The sequence below is a fragment of the Gastrolobium bilobum genome, unplaced genomic scaffold, assembly GCF_033153095.1.
Source record: "Gastrolobium bilobum isolate Gb01-03AN ecotype WA unplaced genomic scaffold, APGP_CSIRO_Gbil_v1 utg20832, whole genome shotgun sequence".
NCBI lineage: Eukaryota > Viridiplantae > Streptophyta > Magnoliopsida > Fabales > Fabaceae > Gastrolobium > Gastrolobium bilobum.
In genome coordinates this window covers 109004-126160 of record NW_026895544.1, presented here as the reverse complement: position 1 = coordinate 126160, position 17157 = coordinate 109004, and the positions used below count along the sequence as shown (strand labels likewise).

At 36.8% G+C, this 17157-nt stretch overlaps 2 protein-coding genes across 2 annotated transcripts; one reads left to right on the top strand and one right to left on the bottom strand.

Moving 5' to 3' along the window:
* Positions 1-2892: 2892 nt before the first annotated feature.
* Positions 2893-4437, top strand: LOC133315801 (cytochrome P450 86A1-like). The gene has a single exon (XM_061517477.1). The coding sequence runs from the start codon at positions 2893-2895 to the stop codon at positions 4435-4437; it is 1545 nt and encodes a 514-aa protein (XP_061373461.1).
* Positions 4438-7598: 3161 nt separating this feature from the next.
* LOC133315766 (sodium-dependent phosphate transport protein 1, chloroplastic-like) lies at positions 7599-17110 on the bottom strand. The gene is made up of 10 exons (XM_061517432.1): positions 16683-17110; positions 15264-15371; positions 14996-15151; positions 14562-14777; positions 14131-14340; positions 12986-13123; positions 12513-12614; positions 12078-12143; positions 11785-11869; positions 7599-8080 (listed from the first exon to the last, which is right to left on the bottom strand). Exons 1-10 carry the CDS (start codon positions 17055-17057, stop codon positions 7983-7985), a joined length of 1554 nt encoding a protein of 517 aa, XP_061373416.1. The 5' UTR covers positions 17058-17110; the 3' UTR covers positions 7599-7982.
* Positions 17111-17157: the final 47 nt, after the last annotated feature.

The window sequence follows — 17157 nt, the reverse complement described above, 5'->3', positions numbered from 1 at the left end:
ATAAGTGTAATAAAATATTCATTATCATAGCTCCACTGGTCTCTTTCTTTGCCAGTGCAAACTTGCCTTAGACATTCTTAAAGAATGTGGCCTTCTTGGTTGTAAGCATGTCGATTTTCCCATGGAGCAAAATGTTAAATTATAATTAGCAGATGGGCCTGATTTTCCAGATCCTACACGTTATAGACGACTGATAGGTAGACTTATATACCTTACCATCACTCGTCCTGAACTGAGCTACGTTATACATTCTCTCTCTCAATTCATGAAACATCCAAAACAAATCCACTATGATGTTGCTTCCGAGTTCTCCGCTACATTAAACGCAACCCTGGTCAAGGTATCCTGCTTAACACAAACTGTAGTCTTCAACTTCGAGACTTCCATGACTCAGATTGGGCAAGTTGTCCTATTACTCGAACGTTTGTGACTGGTTATTTTATCATTCTTGGCACTTCTCCCATTTCTTGGAAGACTTAGAAGCAACATACGGTATCTCGATCTTTTGTCGAAGTCGAATATTGATCAATGGTCGCTGCTACAGCAGAACTTTTATGGCTCAAATCCTTTCTTCAGTCCCTTGGCATCCTCCATAGCCAACCTATGTGTTGAAAATTTGTTATACCCCAATTGCTTAATTGATTTAAAATATGTTTTGATGATTACAATCAATTTAGTGTTAATTTAATTGATAATAATTTATTGTCTTGAAATTACTAATGAGCTGATTGTTTGAGATTTCAGAATAATATTTATTCTGATTTGAAATAGTAATTAAGATAATTGAAGATTGCATGAAGATTGGAGAAGATATCATGAAGAAAAAGGAAAGCATAAAATCAAGTAAAGTTTAGGATAGATTTTATCTTTCTAAATTTCATGTAAGAGAAATAAAATATTTTTTGCAAAAGATTTAGATTAGAATTGCATTGCATAATAGAATAAGATATTTAAGCTTTACATATTTTTTATTTGAAAAATAAAAAAATCTTATTTTTGAAAATTGCATTTAAATTTTCATTTAAGGGTAAAAGGTTTCTGGTTAGTTTTTGGAAAAGATTTCTAATTTTAATATTATATCTTTTGGGCTTTAGAAGAGAGAAAATGTTATTATTATAATTCATGAGAGGTGAAAATACAATATTCATGACAGAAGAATATGCAAGAGAGAAAAGAGAGAATAAGATTTTCAAGATTAGGATTCATTCTTGTACATCAATTGAAAAAATTTCTCAATAACATTCATTCATACATTCATCTTTTGGCAAAGTGAATATTTTTCCATAGGAATTCAGATTAACTATCTGCTCGAAGAATATAAGCACTGAGTAAATCACTTTAATTGTAATTTTCTTCTTGACCTTTTTGAAGGAGTGTACTGGAAAACTTGGATACCAGTTCTTGCTATGGGAAACTGATATACGAGCATATCTCTTTTTCTTGGAAATTGAGAGTGAGTTGAGAACCCTTGTGTGATAAGGTTTCAGAATCCTAAAGAGTTAGAATTTTGTACTGGAAAACTAGGATACCATGTGGGAATTTGTGTAAGGGGTAGATTAGGAAAATAGGATACTAGAGAACTCCTTGTACACAAGTTTCATAGTGGAGTTGCCCGTCGAATTTCAGTATTCGGTATTAGGACTCGTGGTTTTTCTTCCCTTTTGGGTTTTCTACGTAAAAACTAATGTGTCAATATCTCTCTATCCTTATCTTGTTTTATTGCTTTGAGTTAATTATTAATTAGCAAAATTTTTTTATAAAACTCAATTCACCCTGTTGAGTTCATCCGGGAGCAACACTATGCAATTGTTTTGTGATAGTCAATCCGCACTCCAGATTGCATCCAATCCTGTATTTTATGAGCATACAAAACACATTGAACTTGATTGTAAGGGAGCATCTCATGGCCAATACAATCTCCACGGCATATATTCGTATTGATGTCCAGCCAGCTGATATTCTAATCAAGGCAGTTGGTGGAAAGCAATTCGAGTTTTTGATGTCCAAGTTCCATGCTCCAATTTGAGGGAGAGTATTAGGATAAGATCAAACTGTTGTGCAGCTGTTGCATTTCAACTTGCTGTTGTATTTCAAATTTGAATATTTAGTTCGTTAGGTGTTTAAGTAGTCTGTTTTATTATCCATTTTAATTTGTATCCTTAGCTTACGGTTTGTTAAGTTGTTCAATTAGAATAGTTTAGATTAGTTCTCTAGTTTGTTATTCGTATCTTTCTATATTATGGCTATATCTAAAAGCCATCAGATTATTAATGAGAGATAAGCTGTAATATTCAAAGCAGTTTATGATAATTTCAGATGATTCACAAAGGAATAATTAAACAATTGATATACGGCATTATTAACAAGCCATGCCGTAAGCCATGGCGTAAGCCATGGCGTGATTCACTGCTGACTTCCATTTTTTTTCTGAATTCAGATTCAGATTCAGATTCATTTCAACGCAAGAAAGCATTATACACCACATAAAAGCATTATACGGCATTATTAACAAGCCATGGCGTGATTCAGATTCATGCAAGGGACCTTTTTATTTTTTTATAATCCAAGAGTTCAAAAACCCTCCTCTTTCTCCTGTTTTTTCTTTCCTATTTTTTTATTTAGTCCTAATAACCACTAAAACATATATATTTTACATAAATATGAAACTAACATGAACTCGAGAAAGAAAACCAAAGAATAAGTGAAGTAACTAAACTAATAAGTAAACTACTATAAATCTAGTCATCATATCCATAAATTCATTTCCAACTTCCTCATGCAAAAAGTAAACGTTTGAAATATATATATATATATATATATATATATATATATCCTTATTCTCACACCAATCTTCCCCGACTTCTAATTAAAAGTGTCATAGTAACCATGATCATGCAAATGGATACACTCCCTCTTCTCTTAACCCTAGCAGCTTCACTATTTGCTTATTTCCTATGGTTCCACCACCTAGCTCGATCCCTAACCGGTCCAAAAGTGTGGCCATTCGTTGGCAGCCTCCCGGCTCTCTTCAAGAATCGTAACCGGGTTCATGACTGGATTGCCACAAACCTAAACCAAACCGGTAGCTCACTAACCTACCAAACATGCAAGCTCCCTTTCCCTTTCCTGGCTCGCACGCAAGGGTTCTCCACAATCACAAGCCACCCAAAGAACATCGAGCACATCCTCCAAACCCGGTTCGACAACTACCCAAAAGGACCGAAATGGCAAGCCGCGTTTCACGACCTATTAGGTCAAGGAATCTTCAACAGCGACGGCGAAACATGGCTCATGCAACGCAAAACCGCAGCACTTGAGTTCACATCACGAACCCTAAGACAAGCCATGGCTCGATGGGTGAACGGAACGATTAAGAACCGATTATGGTGCATTCTAGACAAAGCCAAAATGGAAAAGGTTTCAATTGATTTGCAAGATATTCTTCTCCGTTTAACTTTTGATAACATTTGTGGACTCACCTTCGGTAAAGACCCTGAAACTTTATCACCTGAACTACCTGAAAACTCGTTCTTCGTTGCTTTTGATGCTGCCACTGAAGCCACCTTGCATAGATTATTATACCCTGAAATAGTTTGGAGGTTCGAGAAGGTTCTAAACATTGGTTCAGAGAAGAAGCTGAAGCAGTGTTTGAAGGTTATCGATAGTTACATGAATAATGCCATTTCAGCTAGATATGAAGCTCCCTCTGATGACTTGTTATCACGGTTTATAAAGAAGCGCGACGGTGACGGAAAACCCTTCAGCGACGCCGTGCTTCAACGCTTCGCGTTGAACTTTTTGCTCGCCGGAAGGGACACGTCATCAGTGGCGCTCAGCTGGTTTTTTTGGCTTGTAATGAACCACTCTCACGTGGAGGAGAGGATTTTGGACGAGTTGACGGCAGTTTTGGCTGAGACTCGCGGCGGAGAACGGCGAAGGTGGGTGGAGGAAGTGGTGGACTTCGAGGAAGTTGAGAGGCTTGTTTATCTGAAAGCTGCTTTGGCTGAGACGATGCGTTTGTATCCTTCCGTGCCGGAGGATTTCAAGTATGCTGTCTCCGATGATGTGTTGCCGGACGGGACAGTAGTTCCGGCGGGTTCGACGGTGGCGTATTCGATATACTCTGTGGGGAGGATGAAGAGTGTGTGGGGTGAGGATTGCATGGAGTTTAAACCGGAAAGGTGGATTTCAGTTCAGGGAGACCGGTTCCGGTTCGAACCGCCAAAGGATGGGTTCAAGTTCATTGCTTTTAATGCTGGACCGAGGACTTGTTTAGGGAAGGACTTGGCTTACCTTCAAATGAAATCTGTGGCTGCGGCTGTGCTTCTTCGTTACCGGCTATCTCCGGTTCCCGGTCACCGAGTGGAGCAAAAGATGTCTCTCACTCTCTTCATGAAACATGGGTTACGTGTGTTCTTGCATCCACGTGAGCTTTAACCACCAGGTGTTGCTGCCACCTCTGTATAGGAAGGCAGGGGGGGTTTGGTCATAAAGACAAGAGCACGGAGGACAGTGTGGTCATTTCACCAGGATATAATGTCAATTTATTATTTGTTTCTAGAGATAAAATATATTAGTACCTATTTTCGTTTACAATTTCTTATAACCACAAGTTAACCGTTAATTTTCGTCAATCTGACAGCTATGATTTATTGAGAATTAATAATTAATTAGTAAATATGACCCAATAAATTATAAGTGTTAGATTGACGGAAATCGATAGTTAAGATGTTGTTGTAAGAGGTTGTAAACGAAAATAGGTTGTAAATATACCATTCATAATATTTCTAAGTCTATACTATTTTTTTTAGAGTTAACTCAATCTTAATGACCTCTTTGAGACGAGTTGGCTCCCCCCATATCCCCACAAGCTTGGACTCTTTGAGCCGACTATGAAACTAATCTGGATTGCATAGCGGGTCAGCGATGAAGATATTTAAACCCCTCTCAAAGGTGGCATGTGATAATCGAACCGAGATCTTTTTCTTTCCACTTACTCAACTTCCTTACTATCAACTGAGCTACCACCATTTGATAATTCTATACTATTTTATTGCTTTTGGATGGGTGTGTTTGTTGTTGGGTTGGGTCTTGGGTGGGTGATTCAAACTTAGGTGTGTCCTTTGTTGTTTGTTTTCCATATCAGAAGATACAGGTTTTCATATTCATGTCCTTAATGAATAATACAATTACACAAATTGTTGGGTATGGCTCATACTTCACATTATGATGTTGGCCCTAATTGTCGGGGTCAGCAGAAAGGCAACTGGGGTCCCGCTCCCAGGTGAGCGGGCGGGGGTCCGGGGGGCAGCGCCCCCAGGCCCGTAGAGGCTAGGTAATGTTTAGGCCTCTGTTTCTATTGTAATTTTCTTAGCAGTTTGGGCTTGGACCCATGAATAGCTGCTGTTAGGGTTTCTTGTAATCCTATTTATATTTGCCTTGTAAACCGAGAGACTTGTAACGAGTGGCGGTGAGGTGAATATAGTACAGACAAGCTGGACGTAGCCTATATTGGGTGAACCAGGGTAAATCATCGTGTCAATCTCTCTACTCTTATCTCTTTTTCTGTTTTCTCGATTCTGTGTGATTGTCGATTTCCAACACAAATATATGATTATAAAATAATTTTTTTAATTATTCGAAATCATTTATACATGCAACTTTTTTTTTATTATTATTACTACCATTGAAATATATGCATGTAAATTTGATTCAACTACTTGTGAAACTTTCCTACTTTCTTCATCCTTTGACCATTAACATTTCAATTTTCCCATCAGATTAATCAGATTTGTTAAACTTTCCTACTTTCCTACTTGTGAAATATTGAAACCCTCTCATTATTCATATATGACTAAACTAACCCAAAATGACCAATCCTATTCTTATGCTCATAGATGAAATTGGCTGTTCAACTGTTGCTCTTAAACGTATCTCACAAATCTAACATCATTATATACTAGGGTTGTTGCACACTCTTTTTTTTTTTATCTTCTTAGATCACTTTCCTTCTGTATAAATATGATTGGTTACTCTACAAGAAATTTTTCCTTCAGTGTGGTCTATGGTGTCATTTTACAATTACTCAAATCAGTTATTCACATACATAAAAGCATTTTAAAGATAGGTAGATTTTTATTGTGACTCTCACAACCTTACGCATATTAAAAGTTGTTTGACCATTTAGAGGTGCCTTAATGGTATTTTTTGCCCCCTGATATGCCATTAAAGTTATTTTCCGGTGAGCCGCGTTGAGTTTTGTGAATTGCCCTTGCAGAATTGTTTATATATATATATATATATATATATATGTATATATATATATATATATAGGGTAGGATCATTTGATACCGGTGTCAAATTTAAAGTTTGACACCTCATCTCAGAGCCTTAAGATAAAAAAAGATCAATGATGTCACATACTTACACTCTTCCTATAATTTTCATCTCCAATAGAATCCATATATTTATAAATGTCGACTTATTGGACCTGCATGCAGCAATGACATGAGAGCATAGATAACACAATGCAATTAACCTTCCACTTTGACAATCAAGTTTGCTTGAATCGACCGAAACAACTTGACCACATGTCTGTCTAAAATTATTGAAAACCTCTTCAACCTCAAACCTATTTGAATTATGGTCATAATTGCGAGCGACATGGGTAGATGCAACATCCTGGTTATTTTGCATCGCATCAAGTAGCACCTTACAGTAACGATTGCTAGCTATTATTTCTTGACGAGCGTTGTGTCCTCTCATAACAAAGTACTCATCTAAATTGAAAAAAGAAAATAGTATTTTAAGAGTTAAGGACTTTGGAAGGTTGAGGTCACACCATGTTGCACGATCTGTGAGTTCTAAGGGGGTCCTTGAAACTTAAAGCGGGAAATAAAAAAAATAAAAAATTATTGAGTTCCCAATGGGATCCATGGAACTCATTAAAAAAATTAAAAAATATATAAAACAAGTTCCGCGGGGATAAATTTGTGAAACTAAATGCCCCCCATTGAGGACGTACCAAATGTGTAAAATACACAAACCGTTAAATAGGGCATATTAAAAAATAATTAAAGTAACCAAGACAACGAGCCTGGAGTGGTGGTAAAACCGTTTTATTGTAACTGAAAAGTTACGGGTTTGAATAACCTGTTTGCAATTATGCAAAGGAAGGGCGGTATACAAGTATTGTACTCACCCTATCCTTTCTAATCGGGGTTTAATAAGAAGTGGATTTTAACCATGATAAAAAGTACATAAGTAAGAATTACTATTGTAAAAGACTCTCCTGCACAGGAATTACAATAATGTAAATGTAAAATTTGTATCACAAAAGGGGTGGACAAGCATCAAGATTTGTACAAGAGTGATGCAATGAAAACCAACCCTCTATCCCAAGCCCCTCAAAAAGAGAGAAAATATCAGTCGGTGTCCATAAGTTAAAAATGAGAAGCATTCATCTGTTCATTTCATTATACAGCATTTAGTCAGCAGCACTCATGTTACCAACTTATTTGACCAAAGGATGCAAGCAAAACAGGCAGATAAGAAATTGGAGACAAAAAGAAGCTTGATGAGCAATACTTCATGAATAACTTTTCTTGATTAATTGTCACAAAATTGATGTGTTGGTGTGAAAATTATATTTACATGTATGATGCTAAATCAAGCAACTAATGTGATATTCCCACCAAAAATGAGAAAAAAGCAGAGAAAGAAGAGAGCAAAATCTAAACCTTCTCCCTTGATAAAACATCAGGGATTAAACTATGCCAATGCATCTTTCAAGGACACCTGACACCCCTTTGATCTATATGCTCAATGCTCTTTCCACAAAATTTACCATTTTGTCAGGCTCAAAAGTCCAAGTAAAATGAGTTGCTTTGTCATTAAACCTCCTTTTCTTCTCGTAGTCCTTCTGTGGGAAAATACTCAAGATTCATCTACCATGACAAGTACCAATTATCAGTAACAGTAAGTTACTCCAGGATCTTTTCACCAGTTGAAAAAAGGTTCCACACCACAGTTCCAACCAAATACAGCCCAACTGAAACCTTGAAAACATCATCCCAAGAGCCTGATAATAATCAAAGAGAAAGAATAGTATCAGATTATTGTCCCAAAGATCAGATTTCGATAAAGTATTAAGCACAAGGAATTACACTACAGAGAGAGCTCCACAACTTTACCAGGGGGTGCCGAATTTCCAAAATCAACAATAGTGATTTGAAACTTTAATTGACTAATCTAAGTGTAATGTAAAGAACAGGATACAGAGCATCAGATTCTTGTCCCAAAGATCAGATTTCAATGAATTATTAAGCACATGGAATTATGCTAGAGAGAGTGTGATGCACTTGAGTCACAATAAGTTATTATAATTGCAAACATTTTAGTTTTAAGGCCTTTTATAATTTTAATAATTGCAGACATTTCAGTTTGCATGACTTTATGTTTGGTTTATGGCTATTTCCGTTTTGTATTAGTTTTAAGACCATTGATGGTCCTTTATTGTCAGTTACTTTTTGTTATTGTCTGATTAAAAGGCTTGATAGAAGGATGTGAAAGAGGGACTTTTGATTGTTAAAGAATAATAGTATAGCAGAAAACTTCTGCATTTTCCTGAAAGTCTACTTTCCCTATAATTTTGCATCATTTGGTATCAAAGCTCAGGTTGCCTTAAAGATGGCTGAGCAGGAAAATCACGGAGGTCGTGGTCGTGGACGAAGAGGTCGTGGCGGCAGAGGACGCGGTCAACCTACCGATGACGATTATTATATTGATGCGAGAGCTCAGGTTGCCTTAAAGATGGCTGAGATGGAAAATCACGGAGGTCGTGGTCGTGGACGAAGAGGTCGTGACGGCAGAGGACACGGTCAACCTACCGATGACGATTATTATATTGATGCGAGAGATGCTGAAATTGAAGAAAAGGACAGACGGATCCAAGAACTCGAACAACTGCTTGCAGAGGCACAGTTGCACGGGTCAGAAGGGAGACAGGAATCTGAACTGTCATCTCCAGAGGAAGAGGAGGATAAAAATCCATTTTGGAACCGCGAAAGACCAAGGAGAGGTCGAACCGGTGATCAACTCACCCTGACGTATTCATCGACTGGTTACACACCGTCGAGAGGGTTTTTGATTTAAAAAACCTCACAGATGAGCAAAAGGTGAAATTAGTAGTAATCAAATTGAGGAAGCATGCCTCAATCTGGTGGGAACATGTCAAGAAACAAAGAATCAGAGACGGAAAGTCTAAGATTCAAAGATGGGACAAAATGAAGAAATTGTTGCACCACAAATTATTGCCTGCTCAATACAGACAAGAGGCCTTTTATTGAGTATCACAATTTCAGGCAACGTAACCTTACGGTGGAACAATACACCACTGAATTTGATCGTCTTCGAATGCGTTGTGACATGGTCGAAGAAGATGAACAAGTGATTGCTCGATATCTAGGTGGATTGCGGGATGAAATTTCTGATGTTGTGTACCTACAACAGTATTGGTCTTATGAAGATGTGTGCAAATTGTCCTTGAAGGTGGAAGGACAATGTAAAAGAAAGGGTGACAGTTCGAAGTTTCAATCAAGATTTCCTAGAAAGGAATTCGGAGCTAAATCAGTGAGTTTATCAGCAACTTCACCTGCTGAAAGGGGTTCTATGCCTCAAAAAAATATTCCCAACAAGGAAGGGTCGAGTAAAGAAAGTAGTGTAGGGAAGAGATGTTTCAAGTGTCAGGGAATTGGACATTTTGCTGCAGATTGTCCAAATAAACAGATTGTGACGTTTGCAGATGCTCCAATTTTTGATGAAGAACCAATCTATGACAATGTAGATGAACAAGAAGAAACAAAATCTGAAGAGGTAGAAATTGTCTATACTGATACCGGAGAATCACTAGTCACTCGAAGAGTCTTGAATGAGGATTTGGTGAATGATGAAACTTGGCTTCGGCATACCATTTTCCACACCAAGTGCACCAGCGGGGGAAAAGCATGCAGTGTGATTATAGACGAAGGGAGTTGTGAAAACGTTGTTTCTACTACTATGGTAGAAAAATTGAAATTGGGGCTAAAAACAGAAGCACACCCACAACCTTATAAGCTGTCTTGGTTAAAAAAAGGAAATGAGGTGAGGGTAACCAAAAGATGCCTCGTGTGTTTTTCAATTGGGAAAAAATATTCAGATGAGGTATGGTGCGATGTCGTTCCTATGGATGCTTGTCACATTTTATTAGGTAGGCCATGGCAATTTGATGGGAAGGCAAAATATGTTGGTTTCAAAAATACTTACACCTTCAAAAAGGATGGTTACCTTATTACACTAGCACCTTCAGATTGGAGGAAGGAAGCAAAGAATTCTTTGTTGTCCAAGTCAGAAATTTTAAAACTGACAAAATTCACAGATGTAATGCCAGAAGAATTGCCGCCTGGATTACCACCTGAAGTTGACGTCAATAAAGACGACCCAGATTCGAGGGCGAATCTTTTCGTAGCGGGGGAGGATGATGCACTTGAGTCACCATAAGTTATTATAATTGCAGACGTTTTAGTTTTAAGGCCTTTTATAATTTTAATAATTGCAGACGTTTCAGTTTGCATGACTTTATGTTTGGTTTATGGCTATTTCCGTTTTGTATTAGTTTTAAGACCATTGATGGTCCTTTATTGTCAGTTACTTTTTGTATTGCCTGATTAAAAGGCTTGTTAAAAGGATGTGAAAGAGGGACTTTTGATTGTTAAAGAATAATAGTATAGCAGAAAACTTCTGCATTTTCCTGAAAGCCTACTTTCCCTATAATTTTGCATCAGAGTGCCCCACAGCTTTACCAGGAGGGTGGGTGTCAAATTTCCAAAATCAACTAAAGTGATTGAACTTTGATTGCATGAAAGCCAATCTCCATTTAATGTGAAGAATTGGGAATAAATGTTCACTTATGTTGGATATGACTCATACTTCGTATTTAGATAATGACTCTTCTTGGCGGGGGGGTCCGAGGAAGCCACCCTTGTAGGGGTGTAGGGGAAACGGCCTTGGACAGTAGAGACATGGTATTGTTGTAAGCCTCTGACTTATTTTATTTTTTTTCTTTTTCTTGGGCTTAGACCCATGAATAGTTATTGTTGCTTAAGGTTTCTAAGCCTATTTATATTTTTCTCGTAACCAGTGTTGTAACGAGTGCGATGAGGAAAATAGAATGAATATTGTTGGACGTAGCCCACATTGGGTGAATCGGGGTAAATTCTTTGTATCCAGTTTTCCCCCTTTTTCTCTTTACTATTTTGTGATAGCGTGTGGGTTTGTGTTCAGTCCCAACAACCTAGGAAGAGAAGAGAAGCCATGCTAGGATGAACCTAAGCTAAACTCATGCTTGCTTACAAAGCTTCAACATTGCTTAACCAGGTAAACTTCGAGGCCATTGAACAAAAACAGCATTGAATTTATTTTATTTTACTAATTTACATGACAACTGAAGTAAACTTGGTGAATCTATCCATTCCACTCTCACCATCAAAGTGGAGATATAAAGAACCATGCAATTGCTCCAAAATAAATAAATAAGCAAAATAGTTTTGGCCCATAGTCTAGAAATAAAGTGTCAATGTATCAAAACCTAAAGGCTTACTGAGAATCTTCAAATTGTGCACAATACAACCCTATACTCAATCTTCAGTATTAAGAGATATAATGATCCTTCACCTAACAGTTTAATGTTTTAAGATAATTGATCATTGACATTCAGTGACTAAGAAATTATGAGGAACAAATACTTACCATGCTGAAGAATGTAACCTGTTGCTGCTGTTCCAAGGACACCAGCCAGTACTCCAGCAGTATTAGACAAACCAAGAAGTATCCCCTGAGGAGAAAAATAGGAAATAAATACAGAAACCTTCTTTCCTTCCCAAATGACATAATGATTTAACCAATTAATGGTAAGAAGATAATTTTAGATGGCCATGAATTAGCATACAAAAAAAAAAAAAGCTGTCCCGCTCTTATTCCACATATCAAATATAAAAAGTTCCATGTTGCAGGAAAAATCTGTGTACAATGAATCCACTTACTGAATATCGAGGGCCTATATCCTGATGGTTTGAATACAAACCGGACTGAGAGAATGCATCAGTTCCCTATACAGGAAGAATTTATAACAAGTTAGGAAAGAGAAAGCTTAATGGATGAACCAACAGTTTCTAATTTTTATGAGAAGAGCTAGCACAAAGAAAATGTATAGTTATGTTGTCTTAAGAGAAGTTCCCAAGACACTACTGTCAAGAAAATTTATCTTTGCCGGAGAAATTCACAGATTATGCAGTATGAACTAAAAACCATGATAAAATTATTAGAGTGATACTCAAATTTAAGAAATTTTACTAGAAGTAACTCTTTCTCCAGAAATATCAAAGGAGGGACACAAACATAAACAGACTTTATGTTAGGATTACAGAGAGACTTCCTTGTCAGAAAAAAAAATGTTAAATACAAAACAAGAAGCAAACCTGACTGCATGTCATACACAGAACAGCCATCACGGGAGAATTAATGTGGCTCAATTGAGTTAAGAAGAACGCAGGGCCAAGAAACCCAACTGTTTGCATTATCTGCAAAGAAAATGTAGAACTATACTGTGAAGCTGATAGATAACCTGGTAGCAATGGAATTGAGTTCAGAAAATACTAGGCTGCTAGATACTTAAGGATAGAGAATGCAAAGGAGATCTGTCTCCAAATTTTGTAGAAAAGATTTTGAAGCTAGTTTCAATATTATTAAGAAATATTTGCAAAGAAACGTTGTCAACAAAACTAGAGATTAATTTTTTTTTCATTGTTTTATTATCATAGAATTAAAGGATAGACAATAGTTTCGTAGCCCTTCATATAAAGGAAGTTGGTCAGGAACTTATGTAAAGAACTATTTTTCCAAGAAGACATAAGAAAAACTGAAAAAAATAAAAATGATTGAAGGGAGATACCTTGCGAACCCTTGTAACGGACATACCCTTGCTCACTAGAGTGTCTGCAATCCAACCACCAAAATTTGCAGAAAGAGCCATTACAAACCACGGTAAAACACAAAATAGCCCAGATTCTGTAAGATTGAACTTCAAGACCTAGGATTATATTCGAAAAAACTTTAGTTAACTTTAAACTGTGTCATTTTCTTTTCCAAGTATTCAAAGAGATTACAAATCAATATATTTTATATATCAAGATATTAACATATCTTTGATAAAAAGCTGAACTCTATAAGCTTCAATTTTGATAATACTGAGAGCTGTAGCTTGACAAATATGTCAAGTCGGATGCTAAAATGCTAAATATCAGCAAGCATGCTCACATACTGAATTCTATGACATCAAATGTTTATAAATAAAAAAGAATGAATGAGATAACTGTTTATTGCAATAAATCATGTTGTTATCAGGTAAGATAGTTTGAACAAGAGAATAAGATGGAATGATTAGAAGATAATAAAAGGAATAGAAAGATTAAGGTTTCAGGAGAAGATAATATATGAATTAACGAAAATGCTTCAGGCAGTAAAAATCAAAAGCATCAGCAAGCAAATAAAAGAACAAAGAAATAGCATCACATTTATGTTACACTAAATATACATTAATACCAGTAATCCCCAAATGAATAATCCTAATAATCAGAATTAAACAAAATTAACCTTAAATGAATTTAAAAAAAAAAAAACCCACATCACCCAGCACTAAACATGCATAAGTCATGATAAAATGGCAGAAAAAAAAAAAGGATTCTGAGACCATGAACTATAGCTAAATGATGAGAACCAAATGATACACACGATCTCTTATTCTCCTCTCTTTATTCCCTTTTCCTCATATTATTAAGATCATTTGCATAATTCCCTACTTCACAGTCAGGTTACAGAACCAGCTTCCCCCCTTCCCTGTCCATTGTCTCATATTTTACCTGGAACATGGTTCCTTTAAGTACTTTTTCTTGCATATAGGTATAGGCAACTTTGTCTCTAAAGAAATTCACATACAACCATGTACGAAGTAAAACCAAAAAGATGGGCATGGATCTAGCTCTGTCTGCACCATATCATGTACTTATGTAATATGCCAAAAGAAATATAAAGACTTACTTGGTTATAGTATGTTGGCATCCACGTAAGAAGAATGAAAGTTCCCCAGTTGTGGCAAAAATGGGACACTATCAGAGCCCAGACTGGTGCTTTTGACAAAATTAATCTCCAAGGTATTGTTTTCACAGGTTCCTTGGAAAAATTGTTCGCGGTAATCAACTTCTTTTCTTCAGGCCGCAGTTCAGGATCTTCAAGAGGTGAACTGTGTGCCTACAGTTCCCAGAAGAACTTAGCACATGAGCAAATAGAAAATGCTATTAAGATAGGGTGAACTTTTCAGAAACAAAAAAATGTTGCAGTCAGAAAATTCATAGTAAAGAATCAACTTCAAGCCAAAGAGTTTCTGTCAAGAAAATGTGTGTACAAATATTTCCAAGTTCAGAAAGGAAGCATCTATGCAAAGGAAATAATTTTACACGGGCAAATCTCACCTTACTAAGCCACACATACAACCAGACAGTCCCTAGAGAACCAAAGGAGTAAAATACTGATGGCCATCCAAACTGATGAATTAGGAAAGGTGAAAAGGCCAGTCCAGTGACTGATCCAAGGTACATGCCACTATAGACCAGTGCTAGTGACCTACTTCTCTCTGCCACCGGAACCCATTTTGACAGAATATTATTCATGGCTGGCATAGCAACACCCTAGAAAGACCCAAAAAAAATTATCATACTGCATCATCACCAACTAGATAAATCAAATCATTACTTAAATCAGTGATAATATTGATCAAAACAAAAGAACATTTCAATTTTTTACTCATTAGATAATTTCTTATGCCAACAACATAGTAATTGCAAGCTTTGTCCTATTAGTAGAAAGCAGGAAAGCATATTGTTTAGAGCATTTTAGTATAACCGACCTCGCCAATCCCCATGAATGCACGAACAACTAATAGGAAAGGCAACCCAAGTTTAGCAGCTATTGGAGTTAGGATTGTTGCAATGGACCACCAAACGACGCCAAATCCCAATACCTGTTTTCCCCCCACTGTGTCTGCCCATATTCCACCAGCAATCTGCAAAAAATATTGAACTATGACTCAGAGTCATGGCCTCTAGTTCAAATTCATACAAGCAGGCAAAAGTTACTAATCAAACTTAGGTTTATCAAAATGAAAACACATTTACCTGAGTAAGGAGGTATCCCCAAAAGAAAGAAGACTGTATTAAACCTACAGTACTGGGGTTCCAGTTGTATTCTGCTGACATAGGAAGTATAGCAATGCTCATATTTACCTGCAAATGTGAAATAGATGGAAGTTTCTAAGAGCTAAAGCCACCTGAAGACTTAAACATTTCAATGTCAGCCATAGCAGTACTAATCAATGGTCTTCAAATTGAATCATAAGATCTTTTTTTTTCTTCTTTCCATGATAACCATAAATACATGGATTTAATGCAGTATACCCTGTGATGACACATGTTTAGAAAGAAAATCCTAAAAATAAAAATTATCGAACATAATTCAATACAAGAGGATGTGTTGCATAAGATCCAGGTACCATCCAATTACCCCAAGATTCTTATATTTGAAAGCTAACATTTGTAACGTGTAAAAAACCTTGAGATACACCACCCCAAAAGCTAGCTCAAAGGGTGGGAGTGACCAAAGTCTTATAAAGACCACATTAGTTGCTCATACAACCAATGTGGGACTATATATCTCAACACCTCCCTCACACGAGAGCCCATTGGGCTTTAAGAGTGGACAATGCACAGGCCCACCTACCTGTGCGAAGAAAGAAATTCCACCGGAAAGAAAGTGGGGGGCGATGAGGTTTGAACCCGGGACACGAAGCTTTGATACCATGTAAAGAACCAATTCAACCCAAAAGCTTAAGTTGTTGGGTGAGGCTACGTTAATGGTTTTATATATCTCAACATAACGCAAATAAATCAGAAGTTGTTACATTTAACCTGATATCAGGATGACACATTATTTCGTATTAAATTCTGTATTTTCATATATAAATAAATAAACCGCGAATTTATAATATAACTCTTTAGGAAAACTCTTAAAAGTTTCTATTACAGGTCAAATATCTTTTTGACTACAATGATGAGACACATTCTTTCCTGTTGGCAAAGAATAAAAATTTATATTTTGAAAGTGGATGAAATTTAACATCTAATTAGATTTAGTATAATGGTTTTAAATTGCAATTTCGTTGCAATTATATAACTCGGGGACAATTGGGGGAAAATGTGAATGATGCAGTACAGCAATTGAAAAGTGAAAACCATTGGCATTTAACAAACACATCAACAACAACAACAACAAAAAACCAGCATTTGAGAAAAGGTTCCCATGCATAAGCATTGAGTAATTAACATTTCATTAGTTGCCAATTCAAGAGAATATGGTCATGCTTTCAGAGAGTTCAAAAAACAAAAATTATGAACTGGGTTTATTCAATTACACTTCACTTCAGTTACCAATGAAAACTAATCATGACTACAAAAGCTTCTAATAGCACACTAACAAAAAATGTATACTTTCAAAGAGAGAATGCAATTTAAAAGAAGAAATGGAAGAAGGGTCTTTACTCTGTCCATATTACAAAGAAGAAACGCTGAGAAGCAGAGAATCACAATGACCCATCTTTTGGGGAACCATGTTGAAGAAGTTGCTTCCACATCATCCAAACCACGTGCCTTCTTAAGGACAACATCTTCAGGCACGTGCTTCTCGGACTTGACATCTGCCCACACCTTTCCGCCGCCCCTTTCGCCGGAAAACCGGAAAACAAGGCAGCTCCGCCGTGACAGCAAGTGTAAGGGGAAGAGTGAAGGGAAAGAAGAAGTTGAAGTTGCATGGTTGAGATGGTTGAAATGGTTTCTGCGTGAAAGTGCAATGGAGGAGGATGAAGTTGAAGGAGGAGAGAAAGAGAAAACAAGAGCTCTTCCACTCATCATGGTCATGGTCCTTCACTGTTCACTGTTCACTGTTCACTGTTGAGTGTTGTTGGGTGTGTTCATCCTCAACCTGCTCTTAGAACACTCCAAGATTTTAACGAACAAT

Excerpts from the sequence above, each read along its gene's own strand:
- LOC133315801 (XM_061517477.1), top strand. The coding sequence starts at position 2,893 with ATGCAAATGGATACACTCCCTCTTCTCTTAACCCTAGCAGCTTCACTA.
- LOC133315766 (XM_061517432.1), bottom strand. The coding sequence starts at position 17,057 with ATGACCATGATGAGTGGAAGAGCTCTTGTTTTCTCTTTCTCTCCTCCT. Across the intron at positions 15,372-16,682 it reads TTCTTTGTAATATGGACAGA|GTAAATATGAGCATTGCTAT; the intron begins GTAAAGACCCTT and ends TCACATTTGCAG. Across the intron at positions 13,124-14,130 it reads TGCCAACATACTATAACCAA|GTCTTGAAGTTCAATCTTAC; the intron begins GTAAGTCTTTAT and ends ATATAATCCTAG.